Genomic DNA, 20,597 nt, shown 5'->3' on the forward strand with positions numbered 1-20,597 from the left:
ACTCAAACACCATTTCGTACTTCTTGCCACTAAGTACCGTTCCCTCAGGAGTCAAACACCGGAAGTTCGCGCTTTCAGGTGCACCATCTAGGCTGTCCTCATTGGTCCACGAGAAACTGTAACTTGTATTGGATGGGTTGATCACGTTGAATCTCCTGCATGGACAGTTGGTTTAGCGTTACATGAAGTATGATGCATATGCAGGGATGACAACAACGCATAAACAAAATGGAATCATTATAATACGCGATTTTGCTGGCATACAATTAAGCTTCCATTTTCTTGCCCTTAACTAAAAATTCGTACTGAACAAGAAGCCAGCAGAAAACCCATAAGGGTTGAAACGTGTAACGGGCGTTCACAGCTTCCGAATATTCAGTGCGAACTGATTGGTTGAATGTTTCCGCGCTAAGTACCATATTTGGAAACCCCTCGCTCTTGTTGTTCCAAATATGGTACTTAGCAAATTGAATATTCAGAAGCTTGTTTCCCAGCACACAAGGGGCCGTTACACGTTTCAACCCTTACGGGTTTCTGAAGCCAGTTAACGGGGTCACTTGAAAACAACGAAAAAACTAAATAAGGTTGCTTCCTCTTTGGAATATAAAGGTATTATGTTGTTACATACAAAAGAAGTGGATAATGCTAACGTTTTTACTAATTTCTCAGGTAAAACCAAGTGCTATTCATCTCAGTGTGAGAGAAAGCACAATCGCTTGAGTAAAATTCTCTTCACCAACATGGCTGCCGTTTCTACCTACATGGCGTCCGGTTAAAATCTAGAATAGGATCGAGCAACAGCAACAACTGAAGAAAACGAAAATCATTTGTACTACAAGCGAGTTAAGTAAAATTGTTAAATACCTTAATCACAAATTGTATCTTGGCCCGATGTCGGGCACTTAAATTTTTCTTCAGCCTACGTTTTCAAGCAAGTGCAAATTATAAATATACTCATAGTTATTAGCATCACTTTGCATATTAAGGTAAACTAATTTCCACAAGAAAGACTTTACACCTTGTCTCGGTAATGAACAATAAGCTCAACTGAACTCAATCATCAACGGCTTACTGGCTTTGTCCATAAATTGACAACAAGTAATGACAGACACGCCGATTTTGCTAGCCCCCAAACTAAACATCTCTTGTGTTAAGAGATCAACGTCACAGATGGGCCCCCGGACTCTATATCTCAAGCAATCACACACCCTTAAGAAAAAGACAAACGCTAGAGGTCACTCTTCTGTTCTTGTTGAAGTCTAAGTGTAACGGGACAATTCGAGACCCTTTTCAGTTTTAATCGAGTGTGAATATCAGCCATTCCTTGTTAACCTGAACATAAGTCCAGCCTTTTAATTAAGTCATTTTAGACTCACTTCACATTCTTGACCTTGACTCCACATGATTTGAACTCGATAACCTTCGTGCTGGGATCCAGAGTTGATCCGGGGGGAGCACCACCAGGACCTTTGAGTTCAGGATTTCTTCTCCCACCGGATACATAATCGGACTCCTCTAGCTCAAAGTGACAATACGGAAGAAGACTTCGGCCCAGAATAGGAATCGAAAAGCCCTGAGTATTTGGCTGAAGATTGGCAGCGCTGAAAAAGCAACAGAAACTCCAGTACTAACATTGGATACAGTAGACTTAAATGTGTTAACTGCGGGGAAGATCATGCTTATATTTCAGATCATGGTAGTAATGAACGCTTATTCTGCGGTAACGAAAGGAAAGCCGATACCGGTGGCTTAGCGCTCTACCACTTGAGCTATCAAGCCAACAGGGAGTTGACAATTTTGTGAGTTCATATTAAAGGGGCTCTGTCATGCAAAATGTTGTAATTTCATGACACCCAAAATGCTCAAATAGTAGAATGAAACATGAAACATTGCAATAACCACTTAAACAGTTGAACAACGTAAAAGAAATACAGCAAGATTTAAAGGAAAAATAAGTATGGATGGACACAAATGAACAAGACTGAAGAGGATTGCATTTGGGTAATCTTGAAAAAAGTCGGCCCGACATTTTTCAGGTTTATGACAAATTGCCTGGACCAAAGGTCCTTTCTGCTCAGAATCATCTTGTTTGTGATGTAATGATAATTTTTTCAGTAAAGGAATTCCACATTACCATTTTCAACTTTTGAACTCGTAATTACTTAACGATGTCCCCTAATAGCCCTACAATAACCTGTCTTATTAAATTTTCAGCATCGCCGGGTTAATGCATTTCTCCCGCTCTGATTACTTCACTGAATCTCGGTTATCAGTTCATATACCTTCCTTTGACCTTATATGGCAATATGGTAATTGATTGCGCTAAGTGTTTGCTAAGCTAAAACTTTTTTCACCGGAAAGCGAAATTCTCTCTGAAAATGGCAAAAAAAGACCCCTTTTTGTGAAAAGTTTGGATCAATTCCGACGTTTGGAAGTAAGCGAAAAGGCAAGGAATGTTTTTGTGATAAGCCTGCGTCTGTCTAGTGTCTGACCACAAGGTATTACACAACATCCCATCTTCATCAAGTTTTTTTTTATTTCGCTCGGATTTTCTCGCTTTTTTCGCTCGTATTTCGTACTTCCAAACTTTTGGAGTTGAAGAATTTAATAAAACAATTATTCAATTTGCGCTTGTTGGATATGAGACTAGTTATTGCCAACTCGGCCCTACGCGCCTCGTTGGCTATTTACCATGTCATATCCAACGAGCGCTCATAAAATAACTGTTAAATAACCCCTTTAAGCCCGCTGAGGATGTAGAAATAAAGAGACTGATATACAAGATAGAAATCATGCATCGCAATTATGAGCGTTACTGCCATAACAAAAAAGGGCTGGAAAATTAAGGCTTGAGCGGGATTGGTCACAAATGAGCAGTTCCCCGTTGGCTTGCACCGATGACTAGCTCCTATTAGGGTTGATAGCTCAGCTCCTACATCGCAGAGATCATGGGTTGAAATCCTGATTAAATTCGGGCTTCCTTTTCCTTCATGACTGCCTTAAGGCCAGTACTAATAACTGACCAACTGCGAAAAGTAAGGTCAGGGAAGGGTCAGATTAATTTGAGCACAGCCTTCCCTTGCATGTGTTTTCCTCAACTGTGTCTCTCTTTGAATCAACCCTGGTCTCTCCCAGCCATGACGATGCTCGACAGCCTTGCTATGCGTTCTACTTAAAATCGGAATTGAAAGGAATGTCTTGGAAAAACAAGGGAGACAAAAAACTTGTCACCATCTTAAAACGTCACTGTCAACGTTAAAGCCATTGGCATTTGCAAACGTTTTACTAAAATTACCTGAAGGTCAACACCGCTTCATACTCTAACACATCCAGCGGCGAGAATTTGATAACAAAGCTGCCCTTCTTTCCAGCAGGAATACTGCCACTGTCAGGTTCGATCACAAATGGAAAGATATCGCTTCCACCTTCACTCACCACACTGCCAGCTTCATACGCAAGGGCAAGGGCACTCGAGGGCCTTCCACCCATTGACGAGCTCGGACGTGGGATCAGAGGTGCGGTACGTGTCTGGGCCGGCATTGAAGAATCACCCGCGGAAGTGGAGGGACGCCCTGATCGCTGGCTTTGTGACTGTCCCGCAGAACTCGCAGGCAGTTCGGGTCCAGATTCAAAATGTTCGGCTAAATTGACAGCCTTGGGTTTTTCGACCGGTTGGAAAGTCCACTGATAGTCAAGTTGAACCTCGCCTTTGTTTGATACAGTAAAACTGAAAATCAAAATGTGTGTGCACTCAATAAAATGTAGCTCTGGATCTAAGGGGAATTCGTCATTTCATTCATTTACCGGACTTGAAAATTACCACCACATCAATAGCACTTCCTTATGGCAGGAAGATAATAATTAATAATTCGAGATATTTACCCAGGAAGTTCCACCCACCCGGAGATGGTTTTCAGGAAGGCCCTGCATCCGGATCGAATTGCAATTTATTGATGTTAGTATTTAAGGAGAGGAGAAAACCGGAGAACCCAGGGGAAAACGTCTCGGAGCAGAGAAAAAAACCAATAACATACCACATATGGTCTCGAGTCCAGGAACCGAACCCGGGCTACATTGGTGGGATGCGAGTGCTATCACCACTGGGCCGCCCCTGAACCTCAGCTACTGTCACTTCACGGCTTAGCTGCTTCTAGTTTCCCTTACTTTTGTATGTCATGCAATTCTTTCTTCCCTTTTTTTGTCCGAAAATGCGCGCGTTATTGCCGATAAGTTCTTCATTTCAAGGTCTCACCTATAAACTCGCGACTGAAACATGAGAGTATCTTTGAAATGCACGCTCTCGACTTTACAGCGATACTTTGCATAGTCACACACAGCGGACAGCAGCAATTCCACCTCCTTTGTGCTGTTTTCCAGTGCTGTGAAGGGTGGCTCAGCTTCCACTTCAATGATCTTTTTCTTGGCCGGTCGAGGGGCCTTCCTGGCACAACTTGAAGGCTCCTCTTCGGGAGTCACGTCTACCCACTTCACAGTGCGCATGCGATCGTCCCAGTCCACCGCCTAAAACCAACAAAACAATTTTGCTAAGTAAGACAGAGGACCTAGGTACCCACTTGTACCCATATTTTTTTTGTAGATGTGAACCAAACGGCTTTGTATTTAATAGTTAATAATTCTGCTCGCTGACTAATGCACATAAATCGAGGAATGTCTGTGATTAATCGGTTTATTAGTTTATGGTGTTTTCATGACATTTTGAAGCATACTTAAGATTAGTTTGAAAGTCAGTAAGCGAAGCAATATTTAATTGACCGCTCCCCAAAGGATCTTTTCAAGGCCAATGAAAAACAATCAACAAAAACAATAACTGTTAAGAATCCCATTTGGCCAGAGAAAAACCAGTTGGCTATTTACAAGTGCAGCCGAGAAGTTGAACCAGGGTCTACCAGGATCAAATTCAACTAGTGGTCATCGCGAGTCTTGAACCCGGGATTTCTGGATCTCATGACAAGCGCCCTAACCACTAGACCGCACTGCATCCACATTGACGCAGGTGCTCATTCAGTTGTTTACCAACCAATTAAGCAATCCAAACCTTATCTTGTGCCTCTCCCAGTTTGATTTTAGTGATTTTGCAAGGAACATTTATAGCCGAATGAGTTTTGGGCTGCTTAGAACAGAACGTGACCGTCACATCCTTGGCACAGTTAGGCTGCAAATGTCCAGTGCATGGAGAGAACGCGACCTCAGGCGGCGGGGACCAAGTAAAACGGACTGGATCCGAAGGAGAATGGTTTGTTAACGTGAACGACAACTGTTTTGACACGCCCACTGGACAGTCGCCGAATTTGACATGGTTCTCTCTTGATGCTGAAGATAAGAAAATATCAATCACGATGTGAGGAAAACGACTATCAGATTATCGAAACGAAACGATACCATTTGCCATTTCACACATTTGACACATTGCCATTTGCCCTTTGACACATTCCATCGTCTGCCGGCTTGAAGTTCTACTTGAAAAGTTCCACTTATCTGGAATACTCTCCCCTTTATTTTCTTTTCTCAACTGAAGATGCATTTGGTTGTCCTAAAAACGTAGGCACTAAGTACGCTAGTATTCGTCTTGCTCTTCTAGTTTACGCCATTACTCTAATTGATGCATAGCAGAAGCACTATTTTTTTTATTTATGCAAGTTAAGTAGTATTAAATCGTTGCCAGTGGGATACAGCTCGTAGGAAGAGGTTATTGTGTATGAAAGGATGCCTAAAACAAACAATGCTGATAGATAGATTAATTGTCAAGTTCGCTTTTTCGATGCTCTTCTTGGTGTTCACTCACGTGATCCACAGCAATGTTTTTCAACGAAAACAAAAGAAAACGTTTACATAATAATAGAGTTCAATTTCCAGATGATTGGGTCGGGACACCAACATGGCCGCCGTTTCTTTGTTTGGAGACACCAACATGGCGGTCGTGACGTAATGTGAAAACCAAGAATTAAATACCGCACGTCAATAATGAAAGGGAAATGGGAACGCTTGGTAAGGGTGTCTCAAGTGATGTTACGGACGCTTGAGGGTTATGATGGGATTGGGGGCGGGGGGGGGGGGGGGGGGAGTGAGGGAGGGGGGAAGAGAGTCACAGCTATTAGCAAAATTTTCAGCCAGTTCTAAGCCATTCTAGGAGGTCAGTACTCCATGATATACTTACCAGGAGTGTTATCATCTATCTCCAGGTCGGGTGCTTGATTTTCAGTCTGCATAAACGACCGTATGTTATCTATAGTCACCTCATCTTGGTATCCTTCTCCGATCAGCTGAATAATACTCTCCTCATACGGATTGTCAACGACCGTCAGTCTAACCTCACCGACCATTCGCCCGACTAGAGAAGGGTTAAACTCGATAGAGAAATCAGCTGTCTTTCCCATGGGGACTACCACAGTTAAGGTATGAACACGTGACTTGGGATCATCTTCGTCCACGACCTCATCAAGAGGCATCAGCGTCTTCGTACCCTCAACACATGAAATACTGTATACACCTTCCGGGTCCTTCAAATCGATATTCACTCGTGACATCAACGTGCCTTCGTTTTTGAGCGACAGCTGCAGAACCTGTTTACAACGAGATGAAAACGGTGAGTTTTTTAAGCAAAAAAGAATGCTAAAAGACGTTTACACAAAAGCTTCTTTATTTCAAACTCGGTTCAGGTACAAACGATCTATGAAGCAAAACATCCCTTGGTCAACGCATTAAGCAAACCCAAAACCAGGTTCATCCATGTCATAATTATGATCTGGGTCATCAACACCACTAAAGCTCTTTTTGCTCAGAAGCTTCTGATGTCAAAAAACAATAATTTTGATAAGGAAAAACGGTTTCGCATCACGTACAGCTAACTCCTTTGCCGTCCTCGGCAAAAACGTGAGGCCGTTTAATTAGATAAGATAAACAAATTCAGAGCTCGAATATAGCATCTGTTGGCTATGTACTCCAGGGTGTGTGTAACAAGTCAATTTCTTTGTCAAGTATTCTGTGACTCGCATATGTTTAACCGTAATAGAGATGGTGATAGCGATGTTGAAGATAACGATGACAATTTTGCTATGATGTCAGTTATGATGATGATGATGATGATGATGACGTCGACGACGACGATGATGATGCTGGTGGTGGTAACAATGATGATGATGAACTCCTCGCTCAAAATCATCTTTTCTTACCTGAGAACGTCCCAGCAACAGACGTCTAAACAGCAACACCGGAGCGCCCTTCTTATTTCGCGCAGTTGGCCGCACGACATTTATTCGGGGCAGGTTTCCTTCCCCTTGGATGTCAAATGTAAGATTGCGGTATTTTGACATTGCAGTAGGCATTCCGTCGACTGCAGCCTCCAACGTGGCGTTATACATTTGCATGGAAGGAGGTACAAATGACACGGTTGCGTAAACAAAGCTGTGAGCGGGAATCGAAGCCCGCTGAGGATCTATTTCGTAAACATCGTGCCAGCGAGCAGATGGTTTCATGGACTGCGGTTTTACTGACAGAGCCAGATCGCAAGGCACCTGCATGGTTGAGAAAAAAGACGAAAAATGTGGAATCACGTATCTCTCTATTTTGTTTCCTTTTCATGCAAGGATAGCGTAATGGTGAGAGCACTCGCCTCCAACCAATGTGGCCCGGGTTCGATTCCCAGACTCGGCGTCATACGTGGGTTGAGTTTGTTGGTTCTCTACTCTGCGCTGAGAGGTTTTTCTCCAGGTGCTCATTTGATTTGATTTGCGTTAATTTGTTGATTTCAGTTTACAGTGTCGCCAATTAGTGCTACGCTACAGCGCTAGAAGACTAGAAACTTAAATAAAGTTCCCTTTGCAATCCACTCCACTTCGGATAACTATATACACCCCCGGAAAGCAAGCAATTGTCCATATAGACATAGTTAATAGATGTAGGCTGGTTATGAAACTCGACAAGTTTCTTTGTTTCATGTTTTTGTTCGCTTTTTTGGCCTTGACCCTGCACAAAACCCGACAAAAACACGCTTTTTTCGGCAGGATAACTAATGAAAAGCTTCGACTAATTTATTCGAAATTAACTTGCGAACCAAAAACAAAAGATTGTGCAGGGTCACGGTCGGTTCAACATCTAATTGCGACTGTATTGTTCCTGCTTTTGAAATTCCCAGGGTTTCATAACCAGTCCCTAGATTAACTATGATATAGACCATGCAGGAGGATTGCCGATTCTTTTGACACGCTCTTGCATCAAAACTACTCTTTTCTATCAATTCCAATTTACTCGGAAATTTTTTGCGAGTTTTTCCTCCCCTCCTCTGCTTCAGCGACGTTGGCAACTTTTTTTTTCAAGCTCATCCTACGGTTCCTCCAAAAATTTTCACCCTTCATCTCATTCGTATGAATGTACTACAAATGGATTGGCTTAGTAAATGGATAACTAGGAAAATGAATAAATGCAAAAACACAGAAGTCAGCTGAAAATCCTACCTTATTTGGATTACTAATCTTAAATCTAGCCTTGGCTTTTCTTCCAACTATTGTGTTGTAAAAAATGAACTTATTCTCATCCTCTCCGTACACCCCTGAGCCACTGGCCAAGTCGTGAGTCAAGAACTGGAACAGGTTTAATTGTTTCACGATCAAATGTTCTTCGAATATAGAGCCAACAGTTTCGTGTGTGATGGTGGTGATTCCTGGGATGCAAGCTTCCCCGATCAGCTTGTAGGGGATTCCCTGAGGGTGTTCAGTAGGCTGGCGGTCCGAGATGTCAATGGCAATGCTCTAAAAGATAAAAAGAAGGCGCAGAGTTGCCAGGTGATCTGGTGACGTAATTTGGAGGACTGGGAAGAAAAATTTTAACGCCGTATCCCACAACCGCGCGCGGCCTTCGGTCTGGTGGCCAAACTCCCTGCATATTTCCATCGCCAAAACTCAACAGATCATTCAGTGTCTACCACATTTCCTGTTACTGCAAGAACATTCAAGTAGACCCGACAAGCTCTAATCTCACCTCTGCCATGTTAAATTCGAAAATAAGGCCGCGCGCGCGTTTGTGGGATAACGGCGTTAAAATTTTCCTCCCCAGTCCTCCGAATTACGTCACCAGATCACCTGGAGACGCTTTTGAAACTGCGAAGATATCGTTGACGTCACCTATTGTCATTAATGTACCAAACAAGAGCCTCATTTGCTGTCAAAACAAAGGGTCTTTTTTCTGCGTGGTTGGCACATTTGAATAACAAAAGGTACGCTTGTAAAGAGAAATCTTCCCTATACACCTTAGTCCAAAATTGCCGCCTTTTAAATATTCTTTTGTTTTTATTCAAATTAGCCCTTGATGCCTCGTTCTTAAGCTTAAAATTCAAAAGAAATTTTATCTTGAACGAGGCAACAAGGGCCAATTTGTATCCGCATAAATCAGCGGCCATTTTGGAATAAGGTGTATCGTACTGGACAGCGAGACAAGCACAAGGCGGAAATTGCCCCCAACCCTTGACTCCAAAATAATGTAGCGGGGATAAAAAAATAAAGGAAAGCAACGAGAGATGATCTTGTAAATGCAAGACACTGTCCGTCTTTCAGTCTGCCTAATTTGCATGACTAAAAAAGGTCGTTGTTTATCTGTTTCCTCCACTTACGTCAGGTTGTGAGACGGACATTTTGATAAACTTAACAGAACTCAGTCATAATTCCTGAGCCTAACAGCCTATCAAAGCACCGATAAAACGTCACCTGCATGAGCTTTATTATCCTGGTAAAACAATCCTCGTCAGTAAAGAGTGTTTTCACGTGACGTCACGGCGGCCATGTTGGTGTCCCCAATTAATCCACCGGGAATTGAGCTCTATTGTCATGCAAACGTGTTCCTTTGTTTCATGGGAAAACAAGGTTACTGATCACGTGAGTGAAAGCACTCTATTCTTTATATAAAGAATACTAGTAAGGCATAGCTTGTTTTTCTGGTAAGCAAATATTCTCCTCTCGAAATTTGAACTATTGTTTTGAGTCCATAGGGACACGCTTTTTGTGGAATGGAGGGGTGGGGGGGGGGGGGAGGGGGCACTTTGTGACGTTATTATCGCCAGCCTTTTTTTTTGATTTATGAAATCTTCGAAATGGGATAAGGTTTCGGAGACATTTCGTGACATTTAGGTGCATCTCATTATCCTGCATTTATAGTGTCTTTGTCAACTTGTGCTTACATTTTTTAACAAAAGATTGGACAACATGTCTTCGAGAAGTCAGCGAAAACGAAGGATTGAATTAAGTAAACCCAAAATAGTAATACCTGTTCTGGTCGACCTATTAAGTACACTGTGATGCAGCTTTTATGCAACAAAGTTAGACTTTTCGCCTCGAATTCTCTGTAAACTAACCTCCTCACAGTAGCCAGGGTTTTCGCCGATCATATCCACAGTAACTTGAACAGAACCCCCAGCTGGAACAGTGCCAACGGCTGGGTAAACAGTGAACATCCCCAGCTGAAGACGGATGTTTGGTGCGCCCGTTGTCAACTCAGCCCTTTGTAAGAACAAAAGAGTAACAAAAGTTAAGGTGCACACTGAGACCAGGGTCCCGTTTCTCGAAAGTCCCAAAACTTTCCGGGCGTATTTCGGGATCCTTATGTCTATCTATCTTCAAAACCAGGCCGTTTTGCGGCATGAAGCATTGCAATTATGTTGTCCTTTCGGTTCTTGTAAATCTGGTACTTTCACAATTGTTTTTTCGGGCCCGGAAAGTTAAAGGAACCTTCGAGAAACAAGCTCCAGGTCCCAGTTGTTCAAAAGGTGGATAACGCTATCCACCGGATTAATCCTTATTCATTGGATATCGCAATTGGTTCGCTATGACCTATCCACTGGATAGTGATTTACCCGGCGGATGGCGCTATCGCCTCCACCTTTTGAACAACTGGGGCCAGGTTGATAATCACACACAATTTGAAGCTACTCTGGTTTGGAGAATTTTGAATGTAGCTTCAAAAATTACAATTCAAAGACCCAAAGTTTTACACTCCTGTCTAGTAGAGAGTTTAAGAAACGACGACGGCTAGGACTACGACAAAGCCACAAAACAATATCATTGGTTAAAAGAGCATTTATTAATCATGCTGCTCGTGCACCACGGATTTTAGCAAATAAGATTGCGGTCCTCTGCATAACGACGACGTGAAATCACCAAATTTGAGGTTTTCACGACAACGTAAGCATGCAACAGAGAATCTTTCATTCTCTATTTTCACTCTGAAACCGCTCGTACCAATTTTTAGGATACTTCGCCCATATTGTAGGACGTGAACGAGACCAAGTAATCGCGAAAGACTTATGATAGAACCAAGTTATATTTTGAGGTGGCGTTTTCGTCGACCGTCGCCGTCGTAGATCTTAAACTCCCTAACGTCTTTATGTGGAGTGATCCAAAGTTATCTCAAGTGTCCTTTCATGTACTCAGCATACATAAAAAAGTATCAGACTTGAAAATAGTTGACACTGCAGCTTCCCCCGCTGTTTAGTATAGTTGTACACAGGAGTCAATGTGTCCAAGACTCAGGCAGAGGAATTGCCCTTTACAAACGGAGCAGCTTTAGAATAAGGCACTAGGCTAGTTTCGAATTGTGCTGCAACAAAAGAGCAGAGTCGCGGTTCAGGGGAAAATAATTAGCATTTTGCTTTGTTCAAAACAAAGGAAAATGCAAATTATTCCCCTGAAACTCGACTGTTATTTTGTTGCTACACAATAGGCTATTTTCGAAATATCAAATATTCAGCTTGATAGTGAGGCAATGAGGACAAAAACGATAGAAACACGTTGGAATGAAATGTGAAAAATTTACATATCACCCAATTTTTCCTCTCTTTCAAGCTGAATTTTAATATATCGAAAAAGGCCTATTCGAAACTAGTCTATTGACGTTGAAGCGGGGAAAGAACAAATCAGTACTGTACATGAAAAGGGCGTTGCACAGTTTGCTCTCGTTGGAAATGTAAGGAGTACAGGATTTGATCATGGCGGACACGGTGGCGAACCAGTCGATACACATCAGCAGAGTATGAGATATATAAGGTCTGGGCGGATGGTCACAAACCAAACGTTTGTATACAGAGTATACATACCCTCTTACTGAGTCTGCTCTCTTCGGTTTAGTTGGTTTATCTGGTTGCTGTGATCGCCCTGAGCTAGATCCGTCGCGGGATTTCGTTTTCTTTGCCGGCGGGCCCAGTCTCTGACGTCCTTGAGAGACGGTGTTGATCATCTTGAGGACTGAGTACCGGAAATCAAATTCCCCTTGATTCTCAATCGCAAACACACGGGTCTTCTTATTGTTAACAATCATGGCTCCAAAGTTGATGTCGCTGACGGGTGAGACTGCGTATTTGCTGTACACTGAACGTGCGCTGATTTTGATCGGAATACTGGCGATCACTTCGCCTCCGTCACCAAGGTGGGGTTCTATGATCTAAAACGACCAATCACAACGAAACGACTTTTTAGAAATTGATTTAACATAAGTTAACATTATTAAATTGTGGCAAGGTGACTGACGCATTGCTTGTGAGTTTTTATGTAGGATCGCTATATGTGTTAAACATTTGTTGTTAACAGAGTTAAGACGCTATACATCAATTTACCTGGCACTTCAGTATTGGCTCATCCTTGATTGTTATCTCATTCTTAGATCGGAATATGACCTGTACTTGGGTGGGGCGATCTGTGGGCATCAGAGGACCCCGGTTGGGAATCACTGTAAACAGCTGCCCCATGTCTGAAGGTGAACCATCTGTGGACTCGAACGCGAAGTTAAAGATGATTTCAAATTTGCCTTTGTTCTTAAGAGAGCAAGTCTGTTTGGTTTCATCCAACACTTTAAGAACACCGAAGTCGAGTCCACCATCAGCACCTATGAAACATACACAAAAAAAGTGATAGCAATGAAAACGAGGATAAGAAAGGCATAATACTTAAAAGGGTGATTAATAATTCATGAGGATGACAGCTGATAGAAACCCCGTATCCAAGTCACACGTCTACTTTTGTAACTTCTGACACAGTTCATGTTTCCGCCAATAAAAACCGATACAGATCTTTTGCTTATATAAAATCTGTCAATTCTTGGGCTAAGGCTCAGAAGAAAGAGAACTGACTAAATGTGACAGAAAAGTGAGCAAATCATCTCAATTTCAACAATGAACAGCCTTTCTACACTCACATTAAACGCTCATTAGGTCTGAGGGCCCATTTTTAACGGTTCAGCTGTGATGGGTCCCTCTACTTAAAACCATGCATTGCAGACTCTGAATCTTGCAACACAAAAAAACAAACAGATTCGCTCGCCCTCAAATTTTTGCAATGATACCAAATTGGTCGACGCAGCAAATGAAACAAGCCAAACATAGCACCTTTAGGGAAACTCATATCCAAGGCCACATCGTATGACTCTGCATGAACCTGAATATTCTCAGCCTGCACAAGACCCATGATTTGTTCGACATCAGAAATCTATCGAGAACCAAATAAACATTTATCCACGTTAAAACGTGCATTAGAGAGAAAAAAAGGAACTTCAGATTGAAGCACAAGTACCACCAGTCCTCTACTCTAGAACGTGTCTCCAATTCTAAGCATGCGCGCAAAGAGAAATTGCGCACTCTATACCGCCTGCGCATGCCCAGAATAGAAAACAAGAACTTCGTACTCGTACTGCGATCTTCAGTTCTCTGGTGACAAAGGAGTCAGTCAATACTAAGTGAAATATACCCTGACTTGCAAAAATCATGGTGCCTCCGTCTCGGCTCGAGATCAGTCCGAAGATCATCATGACAACGAAACTACAGGCACATGAACAGAATTAACTATTGGAGGCCAATGTGAAGTGCTAGATTTCTACCCATACAAACCATGTGAGCGTTAGCCTTACTGATGGCATTAGGCCCACAAAGGACAGAGAAAAACTCTGACCAGCGTGAGAATTGAACCCACGACCTCCGGGTTAGATAACGGCTGCACTAACGACTGAGCTACACGGCAATGAATATGTACAAATACAAGGAGGGTTACGTTTTTGACCAACGTTTCCAAATACGTAACCCTCCCTGTACAGGCACATTAAGCCGCGATGATTTTCTTGAGAGCGATAGATACCTTTCTCAAAAAACATAAAAGAACTTGAATAACATGCCCCTACGGCCTTGAGCAGGCTCTTGTTTAGATTCATTTTGAGCTTTCGCCTTACCATGCATACTGCCTGATGAAGCCGCGATACAGCAAAATCTCAAACTTAAGTTCAACGATGCAGTGGCATCTTTGTCACTTACAAAAACTCAAAGAAATTTCTTGCAAATTCACTCACTTCCAATCTGACAATTTTTCTTATGTTAGTAGGCCTGACTGCCCTGAAATGCATCTGCAGTGCAAATTCTGACTTAGCGTCAATAACACCATGCTCAGTTGTCAGCGAGAAGTCGTCTCCTAGGTTATCCATTCCATTTACACGCCAAGCGACAGGGAGCAGTGTACTGTTACGCAGGAATATAACCTTCGTGTCCTTCCTGTGAATGAACAAAATGACGTAACTGAAGGTGATCTTCAATTGCCCCTCTGTTGATTCTAACTACAGCAATTATCAAAGTCGTCGAGATGCCTTGCTAAACCAGAACATCTTTATGCCGGGCGCAATACCTATCTGTATTCCCAGCCGCACTCTAACGAGTTATGAGAATCTGACCTCTCAAGGAGAAACGTCCTCTCCCTCTATCTCCCTTCCCCCATTCAATCTTAACTTGATACTACAGTCTGTTGCACCCTCAAAACAACACTGATTGTCAGGGTTGACTTATTGCGCTTCGACGAGAGAGGAAATACTCGTATTGTGATAGTCACTTCTGAAAAGGATTGCAGCTCACCGTCACTTCGCATTTTATATAGCTGGCAAGTACCAAAAGAACATAACAGCAAATGAACGCGTTAGAAACGGTTTCATTGCCTTATTATAAGGGCTCAAGTTGCAAAGCAAATGATGACGGATGCATTAAATACAGAAAGGACAGTGGCGTTAAACGGCTTGCATCGCTTCTTTGTTCTGATCAGCATATGTGTATATGCTGATGTCCGATCTCACTCATAGATAACGTGCTTGTAAAGCAAATTTTAATATGCCAATAGAAAATGCGCTATGTAATTCATTACCATCATTACCACCTACAAGTCGACCGTGTAACATTTGTTGTTTTTTAGACTTGTTGCCCCGTTTTGTAGTTCCATAACAACACAACTGTCCAAAACAGAACTTAAGTAGGGGTGACGTAGGCCAATGGTTAGGGCGCGGGATTTAAGCTTGCGGATGCTCTGGTGCAAATCGCGCCTTACCAACAACAGAATTTGACTATGGTGTCGATGGTGGTCCCGGACTTTACTCCAAGCTTTCTAAATGCCTTACTAGATTCCGTCATGTGGTTGGATTTTTCTATGCTGTTATGGTATTTGAAATTTTTCCACATGTTGACGTGGAGCCACCAGCTTCGAGGTATGAAAAGCACGTCGGTGATTTAAATCAAAGTTCTTTACGTACTTCGGCTTTGAAACCCTCTTTACCTGTGAAGCAGAACTCGGTCAAACTGCAGTTGTCTCCGATCTAATTCCAGTTCTGGTCGAACGCCGTGCGAAGAAATCTTAAAAACAACAGGCTCAGGATTTTCGCGGATACAGCACACCACTGCATCTTCAAAGAAGCCCGGAGTTTTCGGATACGCCCACAAGGTGAGGTTCTGTTAAAAATTGAGAGAAATTGGGCACAGTTACTCTGGCTTAAAGGTGATGGCCTATCAGACCTTCTTTAAAAAAGCAGCCAAACTGGAATAGTCTGTGAGGTTACGATAAATATCTTCGCCAACAGAAAGACATTTTGGCCTTTATTCCTGCAAATTTCGCTTTAAAGCGCCAAGTAAACTTGGCCATAAAACCACCACCAGAGGACATCTCAAACAAGAATATGTATTCCTCAAGAGGCTGCTATCAAAAACCAAAATCTTCCATGCGTTGTGCAAGTGATGCTTTGATCGAGATTGGCGGTTATGACCAAGCGGACTGCAGCCTATGACGACAAGCTTTGTTCATACATGTCCAATACTCCTACATGATGAGATTCCTGGTACGTCACAATAGAAATCACAAAGTGTCACAAAGTGTCCCGCTCTTTAAGTCTCGCAAACCTGTTACTATTTTTTTAAGGATTAAGGTTGGGGGACACTTTGTGATGTCTATTGTGAAGTGCCATGAATCTCATTATGTCGGAGTATTGGACAACCCTCGCTTTGTTAGGACTTGTCGCCGTTTTCAAACCAACAAACATTTCGGCGAAAAAGTTAATTTATAATGCAATACAACAATATAACTTTAGAGCGAGTTTCAATTGAGTGTCGTAAAACCAAAACCAAAGTAATTACTTTGGCCAATCAAAAAGGTCGGAGACAATCCAGTTAACCAATCAAAACTCGAAGTAATTACACGTATCCGAGACAAAGCGCGGAAAAATGTGCACGCGCGAGCCACGGTTGGTTATGGTTTCAATTCTGATTGGTTGAAAAAATGGCGCGAGAACTTTGAACCAATCACTGAGTGAAGTAATCATAATCCAAAGTAATTATCTAATTACTTTCGACACTCAATTGAAAACAGCTCTATCTCCCGACTTCACGTTTCCAGTTCATGGTTTGAACCAGGATGTGAGTATTGTCTTCATGGTGCTCCAAATATCTTATTGCTAAACACGTGACTGACCTGACTTTCTCCTGGTTTTAGTTTCATGTTTGGTGGATCAAGGATAAAAGTGGCCGCAGTACTGTCGTTCTGAAAACAGAAGCTGATATCTGCATCCAGGGGTGACGTGTTGCAAATTACTATTATCTCCATATTCTCTGGATATTTGCCTTCTTTGTAACGATCCCGTGTCTTTCCTGGAAAATTATGGCATTAAACTTAACCTCTCAAGTGATTAAACCAAGGCGCAGCAAATTGGAAATACCCTTACGGTCAAATTTAAGAAGTGAAGAAACATAGATTAAAATCCTACCGCAGAGAAGAGGCCCAAATTCGAAGGTCTCATTGCTCAGGACGTATTTTTTGTGCACGATCTCTTCCGGTTTTCGACACTTCCGGCGATGAGGGAACACCACACGTGGCTCCCGACTTATGGCGGGAAAAGCACACACACCGCGGCAAAACAGCTGATAGCGACGCCGTGTGCCCATGATCTCGAAATTCAGAGTCTGATCGAATTGGCCAAGTTCTTCAGACCGGAAGCGGATGCGCAGCGTCACAGCGTCATTTGCGGGAATTTCCCAACGGTGGTTGATTAGCAGAGGAGTACTGGGCGCTACAGCTCCGTCACTGCGACAAAAGATCGTTAAGCAGAGATCAGTTTTGTTAAAGACTACTCATGAGCAGGCCATGACTTAAATCGGAATCAAGCAACAACGTTAAATTCACTGTGGCTTTAATAACCCCGGAGACCTTAAATGTGGTGCACTATAAAGCAGAGGTACTATAGGACTGGGAATCTTGAAAAAGGACATTGGAATGGAAAGGTGGTAACCACGTCTTTTCAAGAGACAACACAGCTTCGCTCGGGGAAAAAAGAGCTTTGTCCTGTAAAGATTGTTAGACTAATCGTTGCTTTTCCCAAGACCTCGTTTTTCAAATCAAGCTACTTTCTGAGGTTGGGGCTTGCAAAAAGAACCAATCTATCTTACGGCATTTAAATACTATTTAATTTGCTGGAAAACAAGTTTTGAGCATAACTAACAATCATCATACCGATAGACTCAGTTTACCTTTTCTCCTCCTCCGCAGGTGTGGCGCTTGGGGGAGGGGACGGGGCACCGTGGGCTGCTTTGCTCTTTCTAGCGGAGCTTCCTCTTTCTCTTCTAGACCTTGTGCCGCCTTCGCGGTCATCTTTATCTTTGCGACCCTTGCGACCATGCTCCTAAAATATAACAAGACACTAGATAAAATACTTTTTTAATGATACTAAAAAACTAAACATGCAATGCGTCTAGCTCCTTGCTCAATGGTTCGAACGCACAACTGGTTAAGCGATGGAACTTGTTGGAATTGAATTCCGAGCTAGGCCTGTTTTTGCAGTTGCAGTAGCTTTAAAGGTATGTCATTGTCTTTTGAAAAAAGCACAGATGGTCTAGGCAGCACTAACCTGGGGTTTCTCTAACACCTTTTCCACCTCTGGCTCAGGCTCTTTTGCTTTTTCTTCTTGAGGGGCATTAGGATCGTCAGGTGCTGATGCTACAAACACGTAATGAGCTGGGGGATCAAACCCCAGGGGGGGCCGTCTCCGTACGGGATATGGCACAACCGCAAAAGTGGCTGGGGGAGGAATGGGCGGCCCATGGGGACCGAGGCCTAGGCCATCCATAACCTGCAATGTGTTGCGATTACAATGTAAGTGAATTATATAAAGAAAAAGGCGCGAATGCAGCCGTGCAAGACTAGTGGGTACATACACAGAAGTAACAACCGCAGGACACTCAAAGATACTTACGCATACATTAAATAACGAGATAAAGTGATAATTTTGCCATGATTCCTGCAAGGAGCTCGGCTAACTCTTAAGGGAAATCTTGAATTTCTTTTGAATAATTAGAGTGAGTTCCATGTTTACCAAGGGACTCTTTTTTCCGGTCTCAGAAACGAGGGAAATAAACGCATTTAAGTCGAAAAATCAAAGCAAACATGTATTTTTTATAGGATGAAACACATGGTCTTCCAACAAAATAAGAAAGGAAGTTTGAGTAAGGAAGGAAAACGATAGCAATACTTAACACAAAAGAATGAACCAATGAATCCAAGCGGTTCAAATGCGCAGAAAAAAATTTGGAGGCATTTATACAATCCAAAACAAATTGCCCAATTAATAATAAGGTAGTGCACCAAATTATATTTGTCAACCTCTTCAATACTTGGTAGAATTCCTTTAGCCAGAGTTTGTTCAGCTTGTGACTCGGTTGGGTTTCCTGTGTCGATAAACAGCTGAGGGACCCCCAACCCATCTTTTTTACCACCATTTTCTTCATCTTCCTGCTCACCGCTGACCACTGACATTGGAGATTCAGATACCTTAAGATCAAAGAAAAGGAATTCAGTTACGATTCGATGTAAGTATCTGCATGTAGGCCTACTTTTTACAACCAAGGAAACATTCTTGAGACTATTACGGAAAAAGCAATTCGCGTAACAATCCGCAATTGCTTCCCTTTGGACTTCTTCCATTTTTCGAACGGTTGTAACTAAAAATGGATCGGCCAAAATAAGGTTCATATTATACTGGTGTTCAAAGAAAAACCCCACGAGACATGCTCTGGTGGAAAAGCACTTAGCTATCAAGCTAGTTCACAGGCACTCCACTTTTAACAATTCAAACTTAACAGAAACACGATTAAGAACCCCAACTAGTAGGAGGTAACCGGTTGGCTTTTTACAAAGCGTGGTGTAGTTGAATCCGGGACAACCGGAATCAAATCCAAACCAGAGGTTAGAACGGGATTTGAACCCGTGGCAGCAGCATGCAAATCCAACGCCCTAAACACTAAACCACGCTGCCTCCCTAAAACCACAACAACCCCCCCCCTTCCCGCCAAACACCTCATTGTAGGGTTTTTTAACGCCCCACGGAGATTACGGACAATTGTGAGACAGGAACTTCGGTCTTTGTCTAAGACGACTAGAAATTCTACCATTTGCAGGTGTGCTCACCAGGGGAGCATTCCTCTACAGACCCTGAGTGTCGGTCCGGAATTAAACTAACGACCACTTGTTTGCTCTAAATCGGACTGCAGTTTCTTTAGAACCTACCCCTTCATTCTATCTTCGACACGAGTCGGCTGCGGGCGATAGCGCGTCAGTTCATCCCCATGATGGCTACTGTACTGTAGAATTGAGGGTCTTAGGTTTGAGCAATAGACGTTATTTTAACCCTTTCATTCCCACGATCGAGACATTTATTCTCTCAACTAGTACCATAGAGTTTTTAGTTGGATAGTTATGAGAATTTCGTGTTATATCAAGATCATACTTCTTAAGCTGATAATAACCTTCATTCTCAATACCTGTCCAGCTCATATATATTTAAATGAAATTGTGCAGAGAATTTACATACCGATCACTCCTGGAAGTCAAAGGGTTAAAATTACTTACCTCTTTGGATTTCTCTTTCTCTCTCTCCTTTTCCTTTTCCTTTTCTCTTTGCTCTCTCTCTTTGTCCTTCTTATCTCGACCTTTTCTAGTAGACCCGGGAACTGGAATAGTTTCTTCTAAGTTATCAGATTTAGGTGTATCTGCTCGGGCCACGTTTCCAGTGGTTCGATCCCAGTTCTGTAACAAGTTGTCGATATCTCGGAGACTGGTCTCAAACGTAGTGAACCTGTCAAGATACAGACGAGGTGCTGGTTTGTGTTTTCTTTGCCCGAGCTGACAGTGATTTAATTTTCTGTCGTAAACTAATGACTGTCAAAAAATAAGGTTTTTTTTCTTCATTTTGTTATTTTCATTCACTGGTTTTATACAGGCCAGTCAAGGGACCAGATAGGAAAATCTTCGCTATTATTCTTT

General features: G+C 42.5%; 1 protein-coding gene across 2 annotated transcripts in view; it reads right to left on the minus strand.

Moving 5' to 3' along the window:
* Positions 1-20,597, minus strand: part of LOC138022050 (hydrocephalus-inducing protein homolog) — a 98,895-nt gene that overhangs the window by 17,557 nt on the left and 60,741 nt on the right. For both annotated transcript variants that reach the window (XM_068869071.1, XM_068869070.1), the window contains exons 44-63: positions 20,184-20,409; positions 18,939-19,106; positions 18,187-18,408; positions 17,810-17,961; positions 17,050-17,366; positions 16,758-16,933; positions 15,573-15,745; positions 14,332-14,530; positions 13,382-13,481; positions 12,614-12,882; positions 12,098-12,441; positions 10,361-10,505; positions 8,472-8,765; positions 7,191-7,532; positions 6,176-6,581; positions 5,057-5,331; positions 4,253-4,521; positions 3,296-3,727; positions 1,377-1,601; positions 1-155 (exon numbers count right to left, since the gene is read on the minus strand). The exon at positions 1-155 is cut by the window's left edge and continues 153 nt beyond it. In XM_068869071.1, coding sequence (XP_068725172.1) covers positions 1-155; positions 1,377-1,601; positions 3,296-3,727; positions 4,253-4,521; positions 5,057-5,331; positions 6,176-6,581; positions 7,191-7,532; positions 8,472-8,765; positions 10,361-10,505; positions 12,098-12,441; positions 12,614-12,882; positions 13,382-13,481; positions 14,332-14,530; positions 15,573-15,745; positions 16,758-16,933; positions 17,050-17,366; positions 17,810-17,961; positions 18,187-18,408; positions 18,939-19,106; positions 20,184-20,409 — 4,889 coding nt within the window. The remainder of the gene's footprint in view (positions 156-1,376; positions 1,602-3,295; positions 3,728-4,252; positions 4,522-5,056; positions 5,332-6,175; positions 6,582-7,190; positions 7,533-8,471; positions 8,766-10,360; positions 10,506-12,097; positions 12,442-12,613; positions 12,883-13,381; positions 13,482-14,331; positions 14,531-15,572; positions 15,746-16,757; positions 16,934-17,049; positions 17,367-17,809; positions 17,962-18,186; positions 18,409-18,938; positions 19,107-20,183; positions 20,410-20,597) is intronic.

This window comes from Montipora capricornis, chromosome 10 (genome assembly GCF_036669925.1).
Source record: "Montipora capricornis isolate CH-2021 chromosome 10, ASM3666992v2, whole genome shotgun sequence".
NCBI classification, from domain to species: Eukaryota; Metazoa; Cnidaria; class Anthozoa; order Scleractinia; family Acroporidae; genus Montipora; species Montipora capricornis.